Source organism: Perissodus microlepis, chromosome 7 (genome assembly GCF_051167445.1).
Source record: "Perissodus microlepis isolate ML-2025 ecotype Zambia chromosome 7, ASM5116744v1, whole genome shotgun sequence".
Taxonomy (NCBI): domain Eukaryota; kingdom Metazoa; phylum Chordata; class Actinopteri; order Cichliformes; family Cichlidae; genus Perissodus; species Perissodus microlepis.
In genome coordinates this window covers 28,370,847-28,387,786 of record NC_140467.1, presented here as the reverse complement: position 1 = coordinate 28,387,786, position 16,940 = coordinate 28,370,847, and the positions used below count along the sequence as shown (strand labels likewise).

The 16,940-nt window shown below is 41.0% G+C and overlaps 1 protein-coding gene across 2 annotated transcripts in view; it reads right to left on the bottom strand.

The window, feature by feature from the left end:
* Positions 1-2,733: 2,733 nt before the first annotated feature.
* Positions 2,734-16,940, bottom strand: part of myo5b (myosin VB) — a 47,780-nt gene continuing 33,573 nt past the window's right edge. The window contains exons 24-40 of one of the 2 annotated variants that reach the window (XM_084936780.1): positions 16,462-16,592; positions 15,568-15,687; positions 15,090-15,224; positions 14,916-14,981; positions 14,542-14,799; positions 13,434-13,528; positions 11,982-12,059; positions 11,127-11,325; positions 10,930-11,023; positions 10,699-10,842; positions 10,130-10,281; positions 9,955-10,044; positions 9,719-9,869; positions 7,085-7,379; positions 6,019-6,193; positions 5,850-5,930; positions 2,734-4,608 (exon numbers count right to left, since the gene is read on the bottom strand). In XM_084936780.1, the coding sequence (XP_084792906.1) occupies positions 4,456-4,608; positions 5,850-5,930; positions 6,019-6,193; positions 7,085-7,379; positions 9,719-9,869; positions 9,955-10,044; positions 10,130-10,281; positions 10,699-10,842; positions 10,930-11,023; positions 11,127-11,325; positions 11,982-12,059; positions 13,434-13,528; positions 14,542-14,799; positions 14,916-14,981; positions 15,090-15,224; positions 15,568-15,687; positions 16,462-16,592 (2,417 nt within the window). In that variant the 3' untranslated portion in view covers positions 2,734-4,455. The remainder of the gene's footprint in view (positions 4,609-5,849; positions 5,931-6,018; positions 6,194-7,084; positions 7,380-9,718; positions 9,870-9,954; positions 10,045-10,129; positions 10,282-10,698; positions 10,843-10,929; positions 11,024-11,126; positions 11,326-11,981; positions 12,060-13,433; positions 13,529-14,541; positions 14,800-14,915; positions 14,982-15,089; positions 15,225-15,567; positions 15,688-16,461; positions 16,593-16,940) is intronic. The other variant, XM_084936782.1, reaches the window with a different exon arrangement.

Here is a 16,940-nt window from a genome sequence, read left to right as displayed (position 1 = left end):
AGCAATGTTATTCTGCTGCCTCCTTCCTAAGCGAGGAGGCCATCTGTCCATCCATTCATCTGGTCTCATGTTCCAGTCTCCTCATACTACAGTATAATCTGTGGGGTACATAACTTTAAACTCTCAAATCACATTTGTTAAGTTTTCCAATAGACTTTTGACCCTCATTATTGTGACTATAATGATTTTTGACAATTAGAAATAAACCTTTACTCTTCAAAACTACTTTTGGGTGATGTCTATGCTTTTCTGTGTAGTCCCTGATGCTCAGAACTTAAACTGCACTGTTTGAAATGGTTTATTTTGTTGCACATGCTGATTTTTTGCAAATTGTGCACAATAATATTTATTTTCATTTTTGCTGCAGTTTACAAAAATTAGTGTATCTCGAAAATGAAACTATGAAATTTCCTGTGGTTGGAAATTTTGTGCAACTCGTTTTGAGGGATAAACCTCCAAAATTTCTGTAACAAAAATAATCTGTAAAAACAACAAAAAAAACAATTTTCATTTTCTTTGTAGTTTATTGCGTTTTTTTTTAGAATTTTATGTAGTTACTATGGACTTAATGTATACATATTATAAAAAGTTAGGATAGAGCGGTTGTATTGATGAATAGGAACTTGAAATGCTCTAAAAAATACATCATGTAAAAATGTAAAGGCTCTGGTGGACTTGTTCTCAGGGTGGCTGAAGTTAAACAGGACATAACTGGTGCGTTTGTTGAGGAGACTGTTGTAAGTTATGCACTCTTAGAACAGACGTGTCAGATTTGACACAACAAACTTGGTTTTAAAATGTTAAAATAAATGCTTATTATTTTAACACGTCCATTATACATGTGCGGATTATGATGACTTGTCTTTCCACACACAGTGAATGAATGGTTAAAGCAGCGGTGGGACAGTCACAGTAAAAGCTGCAGGTAACTGATGATAAATAAAGTGCAGGCTCAGTTCTCCATGTAGAGGAAAATGGTTTGAAACTCTTGTTGCAGTTTCAAGATGGAGTTTGTTACAATGGTTTTTTTTTCCAGCTTTTATAATATTATATTTGGTTTTTGTCAAAATTTAAAATAAAGAAGAAGAAACCAAAACTAAAGACGCTTCCTCTAGTTTTATATTTAACTTTAAGTGCATATTATTATTTTGGGTAGTTTCCAGTTTTTTTAAATTCAGTTTAAATTCTGTTCCACAATTGTTTAGTTTTGTTTTAGGTCATTACGATAAAACCTGAACAAACTAAAGATGGTGAATATATTTTATTAAATACAACTGTTTAATTAAAAATATTCACTCTTTTGCCCGACAGTGACTCAGTGTTTTATTAAGCCTGCAGTCACAGTGTGTGGGTAAGAGTGTGAAACAGATCAGTGGGTGTCCTGTGAAGCTTTGAGCCACCTGAGCGACAGGTAAACCACGGACGACCTCGCAGGCCGACAGCTGGCACAACTGACAGCGAGCTGCTGTGGGAAGCAAACCAAACCCTCGTTCACAGAGCTGCTCTTCTTCTCTGCCAACAGTCAGTGCAGACTGTGGGGAGGGAGACATTTTTATAGTATTTATTCACTTAGAGATCAGAAACATTAGAGAACGTTGTAGTTTTAATTCAGGGTGATAAATCTTATTTTCCTTCAACATCAGTGACGTGTCGAGCACCAAAGTGCCTCATCGTCAGACTGTGTTTGAAAACTGGGTTTGATTTTTCTCCAGTTTGAAGAAACTTTGTGATTGTTGAAGATGAATATAATGAAATTTGATTCTTAATGTTGAAGAATAACAGTTATTTGAGGATAACGTTAAGTAAAATGCACTGAACAGGTTTATTAATGAGGTTTAATTTTAGTCATGTTTATACTTTGCAGGTTCATTTTATATTCAGTGTTTTTCACTCTGACTAATTCAGAAAGTATTTTTGGAGGAACACGTCAGGTGAAGCATTTGTGATGCTCAAATCTCTGTGTTGGTTCATTTGTTTGACCAGTTTGTAGTTTTTCTGCAACACTTTAAGGTAAACATTTTTTCAGAAATCAGACACCAGGTAAGTATGTGCATACATGTGCTGCTCTCAGATGTTTGGAATCACTTGTAAAGAATGTTTCTTACTTTAATATTTTCTCTGAAGACAGCACACTGAGAAGTTTGTTTGGCTGCTTTAGACATGAAAGATTAATGAACTGACATCAGGCTGCTTTTGTGTCTCTTGTTTGGGGAAATAATCCTGATTAAATTTGCATTTAATCACCATTTCATTGTATTTTGATTTGATTGAAAATTAAAAATAACAGAAATGTCCCTAAAATGTTTGTCATTTGTAAAAGTTCTCTGCACATTAAAAACCTGTCAGACTTTCATTTTTAGTGATGAGCTTATTGCTGTGACTGCAGTATTGAAGTCTGAACTGAAGTTTACACCTAGGCCTACAACGTGCATTTAGCAGTTTCATATTCTCAAACATTTTGTTTTTAATTTATGCTTCAGCAGTTTCAGACTGGCACTATAAGCAGTGAGACATCAACAAACACACCTGTATACATGCTCCAGCTGTGACTTTGGGGCAGAAACAAGGGGCTCGGCTCTCTGAATGATCAGAGCAGCTACAAGTGTGTAAACTTGGTTAAACTCCCATCAGCTTCAGCTAAACTGTGGAAATAACGTTTATATTTTTTTGCCAGAAATGTTTCAATAAGAAATTTCATTTCATAAACAAAGAAGACGCTAACAGAACATCAGCAAGACTTCAATTCCAAAATATATTCTTTGAGTTACAGTGATTGACTCCGTTTCATCCAGACTCAAACATCTGAAACTGAAGAGCTTTACTGCAGAATAAAACCAAACATTCAGTTACGTGTGAAGTCAGCACAAAAATATCCAGTTTACGGTTTTTGTATTATGAATGACCTGAATTATTAAACTTGTGCACAGCAGGTTTGCAGTGAAACTCTTCACATGTTAAACTTCATTTTATTACATTTGCACTTCATAAAAAGATGAAGATGAACGGCATCCAACAGAACACGATCAGAAACATGAACATCATCAGCGTAGAATGGCACGTGGGTTTGGAGGAAAAGGAAAAATGTGAGGGTGTGATGGTTTGCAGTGTTATCTTGTGCATATTTAGTATTTTACCTATTAGTGTTTCCACATGTGGTGCAAAAGAGAGAAACAGAAGAACAGAAACAGTAAAAAAAAAAAACTTCCCACAGAAATAAACGACATTACAGAGAGACGAAGTGGAAGTCCTGCACAGACTCTGAGAGGAGATCAGAAAAAGTGTTGATTTGCGTTTTACAGACTGCTCTGCACCAGCTGAGTGAACAACAAGGTTTTCCAGAAGTCAGGGGGAGAACAACCTACCTGCTCTTTAGCTCATTAACTGCTGTCACACTGCCAGCAGCTGTTATTAAAAACTACACCGTCTCATTTTCATTGCTTCATTTATTCGTCTACATTTGAACATCTGTCTTTAAATGCAAAAAAAAAAAAACAAGATTCACGTCTCTGCACCAGCAAACCTGAATAACCCTGACGTGTCCCAGCAGTTAGTTTCATGTTAAACATTTGCTTTCGTTTGCAGCATTATTTTATCATTTTGTTTTTTTAATTGGCCAAACGATCACAGGAAGACGGATCTGATAACTTCTGATACTTTCTTCTGACACGTTTGGGATCCTCCACAGCTGACTGTGTGTATTAGAGCAGCTGAGAGTCACATGATGACACATGACTGGAGGAGCAGGAGCGAATATGAGATTAAATAACTGTTAACAGCTTAGTTTTAGTTTAGTGTAATTTTAGTGTTTAAAGGTGTCGTTATATCAGTAGAGAAGCAGACAATCAGCCTTTTAATGCTACTGAATAACTAAATAAATAAATACGACCCACAACCTTCAAGGCTCAAAGGAAGTAAAGAGTCTACAGAAATCAACATGTTACTCCTCTGACACAGCCAACCAATCTCATGCAATTTTGACTGATTAAGCCTGAACTTTTAAATGCTGAATATTGTCAGTTATTCGGGTCGCTGATGTTTGTCTGCGTTTGAAATCTTCAGAAACCTTCACACACATCTAAAAAATCGTGTTTTTCTTCTGAGTCTAAATGATCCCTCTGAACTTTCCTCCTGACCTTCTTCATCCTTCTGCAAACCTTTCTGCTCCTTCTGTTAGATTCTGTGTTTCTTTATCTACTCAAACAGCAGCACAGTTTACTGTCAGAGAAGAACAACTGTGATGTGGACTCCACAGACTGGACTTCTGCAGGTTTTTTTCAGAAACGTGGAGGATTTACTTCAGAGAGACGTGAGGAGATGAACTTGTTCGGCAGAAAGGCAGACGTGCTGCTCTCAGGAAGACATGGAGACAGAAACAATGATCAATAAGAGGTGTCAGGCAGCAGACGCTGCTGGGAAACAGTCAGATTAATGAGAGTTCGGATTAAAAGCAGGTCATCAGACTCTGACGAGGAAGTCGATGTTAAGCGAGGCAGGAATGTGCAGCATCTCCAGGCTGAGGGCAGACGGCGAGTAAGGGAAGAGGACCGGGAAAGTGTGTTTGGTATCCAAAAGAAGCTGAGGAGGGTCATTCCTCTCCTGAAGGCGATTCTGGACACACAGAGACAGAGAGAAGTCAAACATGAGGCTGACATCACTGACATCACTGGTCCCGTAGAGGCAAAGTATTCATACAAAAAACCCCCAAAAAGAACAGACATCAGAAACCCGTTTATATTTCATGCTTTTGCTGTGTAATGTTGCACTCAGCTGAAATGACTCTGAATGCAGACAAACAGAAACCTTTTAGTTTCTGGAGGCAGTGGCTCCTGCTTACTTTCCTGTTCCAGGACAGTTTGTGACCTGGATTCATGAACTTTGTTCTACTACTGCCGTGTTACCGGCAGCAGGACCAAGGCAGCTGAAAGCAATTCAGCTGTTTATAGTTGTGCAATCTTTAACCTCCTAAGACCCGAACTCTTTCATGGCATAATTTTTAATTTCTCTTTGTCATTTTGGCTGATTGGGACCTGATGAAAGTAAAAACAAAGAATTACCAGATTTATTTTTTTTTTTTTACCAGATTTTTGTTTCTGAGAAAAATGAGATAGAACAGTGGCAGTATAATGTCCTCGTAAGTGGACATCAGGACCTTGTGGAGCAAGATTTAGTATTTTGGTCTAGACAACCCAAAATGTGATGTCCACGTATGTGGACGCCCGGTCCTAGGAGGTTAAATTTGCTCTTAACGCCAAACAGTTTCAGTTTATCCGAAGACAGCAACATGGTTTTTCGCTGAATTTACATTATTGGATATGTTTACGCATGTATGTTTGTTACGTATGTGTACGCTTGCCTCATCAGACCGAACGTGGGCATTTTATAGGATTCGTGTAAGATATCAGGTTTTCCTGAAAACTGCTGGGAGCTCCTGGTTTTGTTTAGCAATGCAGGGTTTTCCCAAATATCTACATTGGATGTGGGCAGTACAAAGTTAGAGACACTTTGGTAGAAAACAGAAGTAAAAGCAGAGGTGCTCATACGGAGCCTTTTTTCTTTTTTTAACACCACCAAAGTGAACTATTTCCAAAGCAGAATAAGAAGCACAGAAGCAAAAATAATTCTGCAGTTCTGTTTTTAAATGATCTGATTGGTTCAGATCTTCAGATTTGGCACCAGCAGCATGAGGTGTTAAATTTTCTAACATCACATCTGCTGTAAATGGATCTGACATTCAGATTCCACCTTTTATGCTTCAAAAATTTACATTTGTTCTTTTCATGTCCCAGAGGAATCCTCCCTCTGGTGTTTGGTAGAGGTATAAGCAGCTAAACAGTCTGTGTGATTCACACCTGAATGTTTCTGATGAAGGACACAGTGACTCGTTCTTCAAACTCGTTCAGAGGCGTGTAGAGGTTCAGGATTTTCACGATCTGCAGGAGACAGCAGGTTAACATCTTGTCATTATCTGATCGGGAGTGTTATCGATCGCCTGCTCGGGCTCAGATGAGCTGAGCGTACCTGCTGCATGGTGAGCGCGGTGCACAGCGCGCAGATGGCCTCGGCGTCCTGCGACGTTTTCTTCTTGACCTGCAGCAGCTGTGCAGCCTGAATGATCGGCTCCAGAGTAGCTGCAGCTTTACTCTGATACAAGTTATTTCCTCTGAGCCACTCCTCCAACTGACTGGTGTTGTACCTGTACACACACACACACACACACACACACACACACACACACAAAATTCAAAGTGAGGGTTGGGGTTGATGGGAGACCCACAGAGTTCAGGCATACAAGGTTTTAGCGACGTGACGTTAAAGCCAACCTCCATCTCTCTGTGCGATCTTTCTCCTGAATCTGAACACTAACAACAAACCAGCACATTATGTAACAAGTTATGGTCAATGCTCTTCTTCTACCAGTGCTTCTTTGATTTCTTGTTCTTTCTTGTCGCCCCAGAAAAATCCAGATTATTATTGTAATAATTTCACTTCTTAAGTTAATTTTTTAAATTATTATTTTGGACAGAGCGCAACCTAAAACTCAATTTAAGCTTTCATGATATGAATAGAATAGAAAATCCTCATAAACTTGATGATGTTCTATTCCAGCCTTTCTATTTAACTGACAGTCATGTTGGATTGAGGTGATGTGTTTTTGTGTACTGCATGAAAAAGCCAAAAAGGGCAGCCTGTAGTGATGGAACAGCTGGCTGAGCTCAGCGAGCTGTGAATTAACTGTGTAATTCATGACCTGTTTGGGATTATTGTTAGGTTTGTTGATAAAAATGAGTCATTAACTACAGCTGAAGCTATCTGCACCATTTATCTCTAGAACTTGTAACTAACGAGGGAAGAACTTCAAAGAGGAACTGAGCTCACTGACGTTTTTCTTTAGTTCATTTAACTTGCAAAGAAATTTTCATTTTCGAATTCAATGAAATACCTGCAATATAAAGTATAAAGACAAAATTATAAGGTACATAGTTACATGGTACATAGTTCACAGATTTTAGTAAATTTGTTTTGCATTGTAATGGAATACAAACTATAAAGTTGAGCTTGTGGGTGTCGGCTGCAGGTTTAGTACCTGAGCTGCATGCCGGTGCTCCAGGAGCAGACGTCCTTGCGCAGCAACAGGTTGTTAAGGGTAACAGCGTTGATGCAGTGGAAGAGCTGCCGGACCGCCTGACCTATGATCTCAGGGTCCAGACCGTGGTCTCGCATGATGTTGTGGAACTGCCCCAGCTGCTTGATCAGGGCCTGCAGGGTGTAGCTGGTGGGGCCGTCGGCGTCCATGTCCATGCTGGACGAACGGTTCCTGTAGCCCATCGGCTTCACGCCTGCCAGGCTGGGGATGCTTTCGCTCTCCAACATGGCCGACACTGGATGGCAAAACAGAAACCAGAAAAGGAGTTCAGACATACAAAGAAGAACGTTTATTGAACAGATGGGAAGGTACAGACCTACACCAGTTACACAGCAACAAAATGATCTAGAAGCTTAAAAAAACAAAAAAAAAAACAAAAAAAAACAAACAAACCACAGGATGGTGCTATACAGACTTAGTTCCTCCAACGCTTGTTGTTTTGTTCTCCAGTCAGTTTGTGGTTTTGGCTTTTCTCCATTTAGACTCCAGAGTTTTCAGGTCTTCAATGAGGTTGCAGCTCCAGGTATGTTGAGGCAGTCTTGAGCAGCACTTTGCTGCCGAAGTTGCTCGCTTTAATCAAAACCATGAATCCATATTTGCTGTTAGCTACTTCAATTCAGTTTTACTTTGCTCACTCCAAGAACATCCAGCTGATTGTGGTTGAATTCCTGCAGCAGCTCAGAGACTCTTTTGCTTTGGTGGAGGGTATGCATTCGCCAAAAAAAAAAAAAAACCCTCCAAAACTCATCTTTCTTCAAGCTCTGGACCGTGTTTTAGGTTTAGTCTTCGATTTGACCCGAACTCATCTGTCCACTGATAACCGTCCTGCAGCTCTGAGGGTATTTTTTTTAGCCTGCCTTTACTCTGTTCGACTTAAAGACTTCTGGTAGATAAAAATACCTTTAATAACGATGAAGTTCACACTGACCACAGCTCTGTGGTTGCTGTGGTAACCACTGTGCACAGTCCAATAGCAGAAAGTCACATGATGACTCATATGGGGACGAAATGAGTCAGCTGCTACCTCAGAGTGACGTAGTTTCTGAAAAAAATTCCCCAAGTGTTCAACAGACAAACTCAACGAAAACTCAAACCAACAAAAAACAAGAGAAGAGTGGGACTAGAAGATTTCACCATGGTGTTGTTGTGATACCTGCTTCTTCCTCATGTTATGACACTTGACCAAACACTACAAATGACCACATTTATCATTTAGTTTAGCATCTAAATAATGCTTCAGTTCCGTTTCGTGCTGCTCTCATTACACAATGATGGTTTTGCTGGACGGCAAACCCCATTTTATTTTTCTGTATAATTGTAACAGGACTTCTTGGGCGGCCCTCAGCTCCTTTGATGATGCGGTTACAGCAGTGAGTTAAAATAAGTGGTTCAGCTCTGAATTGAGAACACAGAAATTTTTCCTTGGACAGAATTTGGTTTGGTTGCACCATCAACCTTTGCAATAATGTTTTGGCTGACAGCAGATGAAACAGCAGCTACTAGTGTGGCTCATATATAAAATGTCACTGCAACAGAGAGCAATGATCTTTGACAGCCACTCACTGACACACTGCATGTTTTATAAGACTGAAAGTGATGTCTGCAGATTCGGGTTGTGGTTAAGTCACTCAGTTTTTCATATTTAACAACAGAGATGAGGCTTAATGACACAGCTGTCCTTGTCATCATTTTATCCTGTTGGCTCCAGAAGTCTTTATTTTCACTTTCACTTCTTTTTAATTTACCACCAGACTTCTGTCCATCTGGTTTAAACACACTAATGGATGGTTTTGTCAGCTGTTTTCAGCACAAACATGTTTGTGTTTCTCATAAAGGGACTCGGGAGGAAAGTACCTCTTTCCCCACAACTGACTCTATACCCACTTCTGTCGGTATGTCAAGCAGCTGACTTTCTCAAGGAACAGAGTTACATCACCTGAACACACAGTCAGCAAAGTCCAGCATGTTTTCATTTTTTCAACTACTCACCAGAAATTAAAATGCAATTTTCCATTTTAAACGTGCACAATTTTACAACCCTGGTGAAAAAAAAAGGTCAAACAATATATTACTACCTTCCACATCCTTAAAGAAAACAAACTCGGGGTTTTCAGATTAAAGATTAAAATTCTCACAGGTTGGGGCCTGTCTCACAGACAGGTTAAACATCCCAAATATGTAGTAGAAAAATGTGAAATAACTCTTCAAGAATTTTGTAAATGAATCTGCTGCAACAGGAGAAAGGCCATATCTCGAACAGTTTCTAATCTCTTTCTACTGGCTGGATATTTATCCTTCTAGAAATCTGACTGATGAATGCAACTCATATTGTACAGGACATTTGACCATCCAGCAAGAGAGGAGCTTTGCAAAGTTTTCTATAAGGTCCCGAGCTCTTTATTTTTAACCATGCTGAAATAACACACCAAGCTGAATGAGAGGCACCAATTAGAAAACCACATAAATATTTCTTTAAGCAAAATATAACCAATGCATCATGTGCATTTATGCATCTTGCAATTAAATGCATCAAACCAAAAAAATTCTCCTTTTTGGTGTTTCAGGCAAACTCACCGATCATGGGTTGAATGATGCCTTCTGCCACTTTGATGAGTTGCTGGTAGATCTGGATGGAGAGATCGCTCAACACCTGTCTGTACTCAGCCAGGTCAAAGTTCTTCAGACAGTGCTCGTTCTGTTTGGGCGTGTTCTGTGTCATAAATGCCTGATGAAGAAGATGTCAGGATGTGAGAGTGGTTAATCGCTGCTTCTGTCTGCTCATTCATTACACATATCGATCAGGTCCTCACCTCCTCACCGCTGTATTGCTTCAGACAGTGAAGCAGTCGGCTGGTGTTGGCCAACCAGAAGGATGTCATCTCAAAGTCATCGTTGTTCTTCTGCAGAATGAATAAAATGACTTTCAAAATAAAAGAACCTGTGTGCGGAATCAGACAGGTGGGCTGTGTGTGCAGTAGCACCAACCTTGAGGACCTTCTTGATTGCGTTGATGGTGGAGGTAAGCAGAGACTCCACCTTCTGGTCATCATTGATGTAGTCAGCGTGGCGGATGCACATGAAGAGGATGTAAGCTGGCAGACAGGGCACCGTACCCGACACGTTGTTGGGGCGGATGTCTGAAATGACATGTTTGTAACCATGCAATGGGTGAAAAAACTCCGGTTTTATTATCCTGAGGACATGCATCCTGCTGTTCGTCTTGTCATCACATATTTTCAACTTCACCTCCAGCTCAACTTTAGTGACAGTAAAGCTGTCACTGTGAGGGACGTTGGGGAGCTACAGAAACAGCTGGAAACCAGACAGCTTCTTGTGTTGCTTTTTCTAACTACCAAATGCCGATTTAATAAATATTTAAGTTAGAATATTTGTTCAGAGCTTCCGTTCTAACTTCTGAAAGCTGTGGGAGAAATCTTCTTATCCAGCATGCGGTTTGAACAAATGCAGTCTGAGGTGGATGGGAATACCTCACCCACAATATGAAACCTCATTTAAGATAGAAAGACCACATGAAGCTGGGGCGATGTTCTTACCATTGATCAGGGTCTTGACCAGCAGCGCCTCGTTCTCCTTGTTGTACTCCAGCATCCCCTCAAAGTCCTTCTCCTTCCTCTGGACGGTCACCTGACGTATCAGCTCAGGTTTGGACCTGCTGCTCTGAGCTGCTGCTTGTGCAGCTGAAAAACAGACACATGGACACACACACACTTAGCCTCTGACCATCAGGTGCAGCTCTACAGAGCAGCTTCCTGTTCTACTGTCACCTTCCAGCTCCTGGACCTTCTTCATGTAGATCTTGAGCTGCTTCTTCAGCTTCCTCTCGTTCTTCTCCAGCTTCTCCACCAGCTCTTTGAGATCCTGCAGGAAGACACAGAGCAGCGTCAGAAAACGGAAATTGGAAAACAGAAAACAGGAATCAGGAAGGGAGTCCGGCAGCAGCGGCAGCTGCAGTATTGCTCACCAGGTTGTCATTGGTGAGCCGCGTGATCTCCTGCTGGACGCTGTACTCCACCTGAGCCTCTGGAGACAGAGACATCATGTAGCTGAGCTTTTCCTGCTTATCCTCGATGTCACCCTTCAGCAGCTCGATCTGAGTGTGAAGGGCCTCCAGCTCGTCTTTGTGCTGCCTGGACTGAGTCTGCAGCTGAGCCTCCAGCAGCCTGGCAGGACCGGGAGGACCAGAGTGTTACTGACAGACACCGAAAACAACAAACACCAAAACAAACAAAAAAACAAACAAAAACACAGCAAAACACCACAGACAGATCAGTGGTGATACAGCCAATGTGTGAAACATCCTCTGAGGGCTAAGACACATTTTCATTAACCTTCCCATGAAGTAACATCACACTGAAGGTTCATGATGAAGGTTTACTTTGTTTGTTTTATTTTAGAAGTAATAATTTTATGATTTTTGCTCTAAAAGTTGCTGAGTCAGCACTGAGTGTGAATGTGTGACTCACTGAGTTAATACTGATGCTGATGTTTGGGTATTTTAAATTAATGGTGTCCTCTTCTTCAGGCTGCATGAATATTAAACTGCATATGATTCATCAGCAACTCTCAAACATATAAAGAGAATATTGAGGATAATCGTCGCCTTAAGCTGAACCATCACAGCTGCTTTCTGGGCTCATAAACAAACTTCAAATCCAGATTGAGGTCACATGGCCGATTTTAATTAGGAGCTGACAGCATCCTCATATTTCACACACTGGGTGTAACAGCGGCCCTTCACGAACAGACTGAGGTCCAGAACATTACAGAGATGATTTTTTGAAATGAAAGGAAGCAGAGGAAATGAGCAAACAGAAACCTGGCCACTTGTTTGAGGCCCTGGTAAGCCAAGCCCAGCTCTCCATCTTCATTCAGGTAACACCAGTCCTGATGGTTACTGGTGTCCAGCAGCAGCAGGCAGAGGACACAGAGAAGCAGATAAAAGCAGCATGTGAGGAGCAACGCAGCGAACAGAGAGGAGGAAGAGCAGCAGAAAGGTTAGTCGCTACATAAACAAGAGAAAAAACACAACTTCAGCTGCTGCCACTAAAACACTGTTAGAGCTACACTTGTTATTTATGATGATCACAGCCCTGTGTTTTGGTGGATCCTATGAAAAAGGAACGGCACAAAGGTGTTTTATTTTAACCCAAATCACAATCACTTCTGTGGGACTGATTTTGGGGGTTTTTTGCACTTTGAAAGTGTAACACGTGCACATGAGGAGATATCAGACCAAAGATTGAAATCAAAAATGGGGAAATTCATTTCTAGAAACACAACTGAACAGATTTGATGTGACTAAGCGAAATGAAGTGCAGTGAGACGGTGCTGGTTCAGCAGCAGTGTCTATGATGTCTTCTGAAGCTACATTTCTCCTATATTGGCTTCCCCTCATTGGCTCCCTGTTAAATCCAAAACTCAATATCCTGCTGCTCACATACAAGGTCTTAAATAATCAGGCCCCATCTTATCTTAATGACCTTGTAGTACCATTAGAGCACCTCGCTCTCACACTGCAGGCTTACTTGTTGTTCCTTGAGTATTTAACAGTATAATGGGAAGCAGAGCCTTCAGTTTTCAGGCCCCTCTTCAATGGAACCAACTTCCATAGAAGAGCTCAGATCAGCAGTGATCATGCTCGACATGAAGTCAGATCAGTTTTGTTTTCTCAGAGTTTGTGAAATTTCAAGTTGTCAGAACAGTCCTTCTAGAGACAGCAGGGGAGCTGGATGTGGCCCAGATGTGCAGAAGGAGCCGAATTTAAACCAGCTGTTGGTTATTTTGTTTGTTTCTGTTTTGTGGTTTTGTTTCTGTGTTCAGAGGTAAGGAGCTACCCGTTGATCGTTATGTAGGTTTGGGAAAAGCCTCAAAGTCTTGTGAGACTCTCAAACTGGACATTAAAAACGAGTAGAGACTGAAAATGTGTGAAGGAAACAGAAATGTGATCTGCTGAGCAGCAACTGAAACAGAAGTGAATGACAAGAAGTCTGCGACAGACAGTCCTCGTGTCCGGCAATCTGTCGCTCTGAAATCTGATTTAAAGTCTCAGAAAGTTTCAATTAGCAGGATCATTCATTAGAGAAGAAAAGAAGGATTTTTTAATCAAATACTTGAGAACAGCCAGAGCAAAGTACAAAGAGTGCATTCAAAGCCTTTTGTGTCAACAACTAAAGAGGAGATCAGCTGACGTGACCTATATAGAGGATCTCTTCTGCCCAAATACCTCACTGTGGTAAAGCTGGCTGGTTTCGGTTCTTTAGTCACTTACTTTTTGGACTCACACAGTCCATGGTAAGCTTTGAGCGCCTCCTCTTTGTCCACAGGCTCTTTGCTGTTGTTCACCACAGGAGTAGAATCAGTTTCCTGCTCAGACACAGAAAGAGCATGTCACATCACCAAAACAACAGCTCACTGACCTCATTTTAATATCACTCTAACACACAGACAGTTGACACATGAACACGATAAATTCATATTCATCCTCAGCCCTCTGACTCATCCACTGCACTGCAGACTGTGCATTTATCTGAAAGGAGTGGCAGCAGGTGAAAGACTTCATCAAGAAAAATGTCTAAAGCAGAATCCAGCCCGTTGCTGCAGCCTCGTGGGAAGTGTTCTCTCACATTTTCAGTCACTTTGAGCCAACTGTTACTGAGCCTAATGATCGGTAATATTATAACATAACCTCTCTTCATAAATAAAAGTCTTAAAATTCCCCCTTTGAGCTGAAACTCCATTTTCTGTTGGAATCGGGCTGGACAGTGCTTCCCATCGAACCTTGAGACCGCAAAGCCTGTTTATACTCATGTCTGTATGTGGAAGTAGGTCGAACAGTGGAAGTGAGTACACCACTGTGCAATATGAGTTAAATATCAAATGATTCAATATTGCATCACTTTGCAGTGACCTCATTACTTTTGAATAAGGAGGAAATAAGCAGATTTCCACCGTTGTGAAGCTGAAAATCCTCTTCTATTACTACCTAAGGGCAAACCACAAGGTTTGTCTTTGTTGTAATAGTAATAATAAAAATAATGATAGTATCCTTTAAAAGAACCTTCTGTCACAAAAATCGTATTCTTTGATAAGAGATGACCGTGTATGAGAGCTGTAATCACAAACAGAAACACCACAGAAAGAAATTGTCTTGGCTGCCTTTTAAAATGCTTAAACTGACCTCACAGCCAAAGCTTATTTCACTTTTCTAGACATGCAGACACGCTGCCAACACAAAGCTGAGCTTCTACACTGATAATGTGTTTTACCAGAGAGAACACGTGAAGCTTTGGTCCACCTATAGTGTGTGGAGTAGCATGATGAACAACAAATACAAATCTGGCCTCCTCATAAGGATTAGAACTTTGTTAATGTGATACCGTTGTGTTCAGGCTCAGGATATTCTCGTTCTTCTCCTGCAGCTGGGCCGCGCTCACAATCTGCGTCCTGAGGATGAGGACTTCCTCCTTGCGAGCATCCAACTCCTCATTGGCTGATTTAAGCTGGCTCAGCAGCAGGTTGTAGCTGTCCTGTAGCTCATTGGATGAGCTGTTCTGTGAGGCTCGCTCAGCGACCGTCTTCCTCAGCTCATTCAAGTCGTTCTTCAGTTTCTTGTTCTCCGATTCCAGCTCTTGCCTCTGCAGAGACACAAAGTTCACCGTTTAAGTTTTAGATGTTGATTTGTTACATACTAGCTTCATCTGAAAGGACAGAGAAGAAGTCCTGATGCCATGAAATGGTTTCAGTTTTGTACCTTGAGATTATTGTAGGCCAGATCAGCCGTCTCCTGCTCAGAAGTGGAGAGCCTTGACTCAGAGCCCTAAAATGAAGGAAGCACAAAGAAAAATATCAGAACCTGATTCATTTCCTGCAGATAAAAACTCAGAGGAAACAGCTGAGCCCCTCTGATAAATCCTTGCTCAGTCACCTTTCGCTTGGTCAGCTCCTCCATCTTCTCCACTGTGAGCTGCAGTTTCTTCCTCTCCTGCTCCAGCTCTCGGACTCTCTTCTGCAGCTTCATGAATAGACTAATATCCATAGCGGCCTTGTCTATCCCCATCTCCTGCAGACCAGCATGATCAGAGCTAGCATTTAACACACATCTCTGAACACCGAATCATCCAATTGTACTCTTCATGAAGTGACTCAGATTTAAAACCAATGTTTTTCTTTCATTCAGATCACATCAGCTTAAATGAATAACTGGATATACTGCAGCAAAACATTTGAACAAACTTGCATGCACTTCTGGAGAATCTATAATCACACTTCACCCACATCATTACTGATTTAAATCCTGTAAGTTAAACGTCACTGTGTTGAACGCCCTCTATTTTTCCATCTCTGGCTCTTTACTTGTGTGATCTGATGCCTGCTCTGTGCAGATAAAGTACAAACTGACTCACGTCCACCAGCTGAATGGAGTCCTCGGTGTCTCCAATCTCTGAGGTGGAGACAGACGGGTAATTAGAGTCCGACTCCAGGCTGCTCTGATTGGACGGGTTCCTCCTGTGGCCAGGCTGGAACTGCAGGATGACAGGAGGAAGAAAGTCACCACAGATGTACTAAAGTCGCTGATATAAAAGGGGAAAATATAGACTGAAGATCTAGGAAGAAAAACTAGAATAAACCATAAACTTTTAGAAAACCTCAGAAGTTCTCAGATATAAAAATTCTGAGAACATCTGAGTTCAGATGCTGTGACGATTGTGTCGTAGAGCTGTAGGTTTTTAAGTCTGTTTCAACTCTAACCTTTCCCGATGCCTTCATCCTTCTGGTACTAACAGTTTTCTTACTGATAAGATCAGACTGCAAAGAACACCTTGATTAGTTTATCCACTACATCTGTGCAGGGATCAACCTTACAGTGTTATCATTGCAATTTAACACTTTTACTTAACAAAATATTTTTTCTTTTCATAATGGTGTAATTAGAGTGTTCTCATGAAGCCTTTAGGTCCCAGGATATTTCTCTGAATGAAACAAAAACTGAATATGATCAGTTAGATCTCCACAGATGTGAGCACCGAACTGAACAACATCCAGCTCTCTGCTTCAAACACACTCGGAAGAACTGAAATATCAGCCTTTTTGTTTGTTTGTTTGTTTTGGTTTTTTAAAACATCGGGTCAGAAAGAGGGCAAAAGATTTGCAGGAAAGAAAAAGATATTTTTACTTCTCCTAATTCAGAACTCTAAATCAGAGAATGACTAAAGGACTGCACCATGACCTGGAGTTCATTGTTGCCCTCCAAATATAAATGTCAGTGTGTGAGTGTGTTTGTGAGGTCAGGAGGTCACCTTGTTGAGCGACATCTCCTCCTTCAGGTTGTCATATCTCTGCTCCAGCCTGGAGAACTCTTTGAGGAGGTTCTGGTAGCGCTCCCTCTCCTTATCCAGCTCCGACTGCAGAGACACACTGCTCACTTCCTCTGAAACACACACACATCCATCAATGAACGGCAGCTTTCAGTAAGTAAAGCTGTAAACTCTTCACAGCCTGCTTCACTTCAAAAGAAGCTGAAAAAAGTTCCCAAACATGAAGGTGCTAAATTCACATCGATGATAAAGCTCTGAACTGTAACTGAATGTTCTAATTGTGCTTGCTTTAAGTTCTATAAATGCTCCATAAGAAGACACACTTAAACACTTTCCATTTAAAACCAGGAAGGAAAAGTCCATCACCAGGACACAGCAGGTCCATCACGAGAACACGCTGAGCTGTAGAGCTTCCTGTGGTTTCAGCAGTAATCGCTCCACTTGGATAAAAACAAACAAAA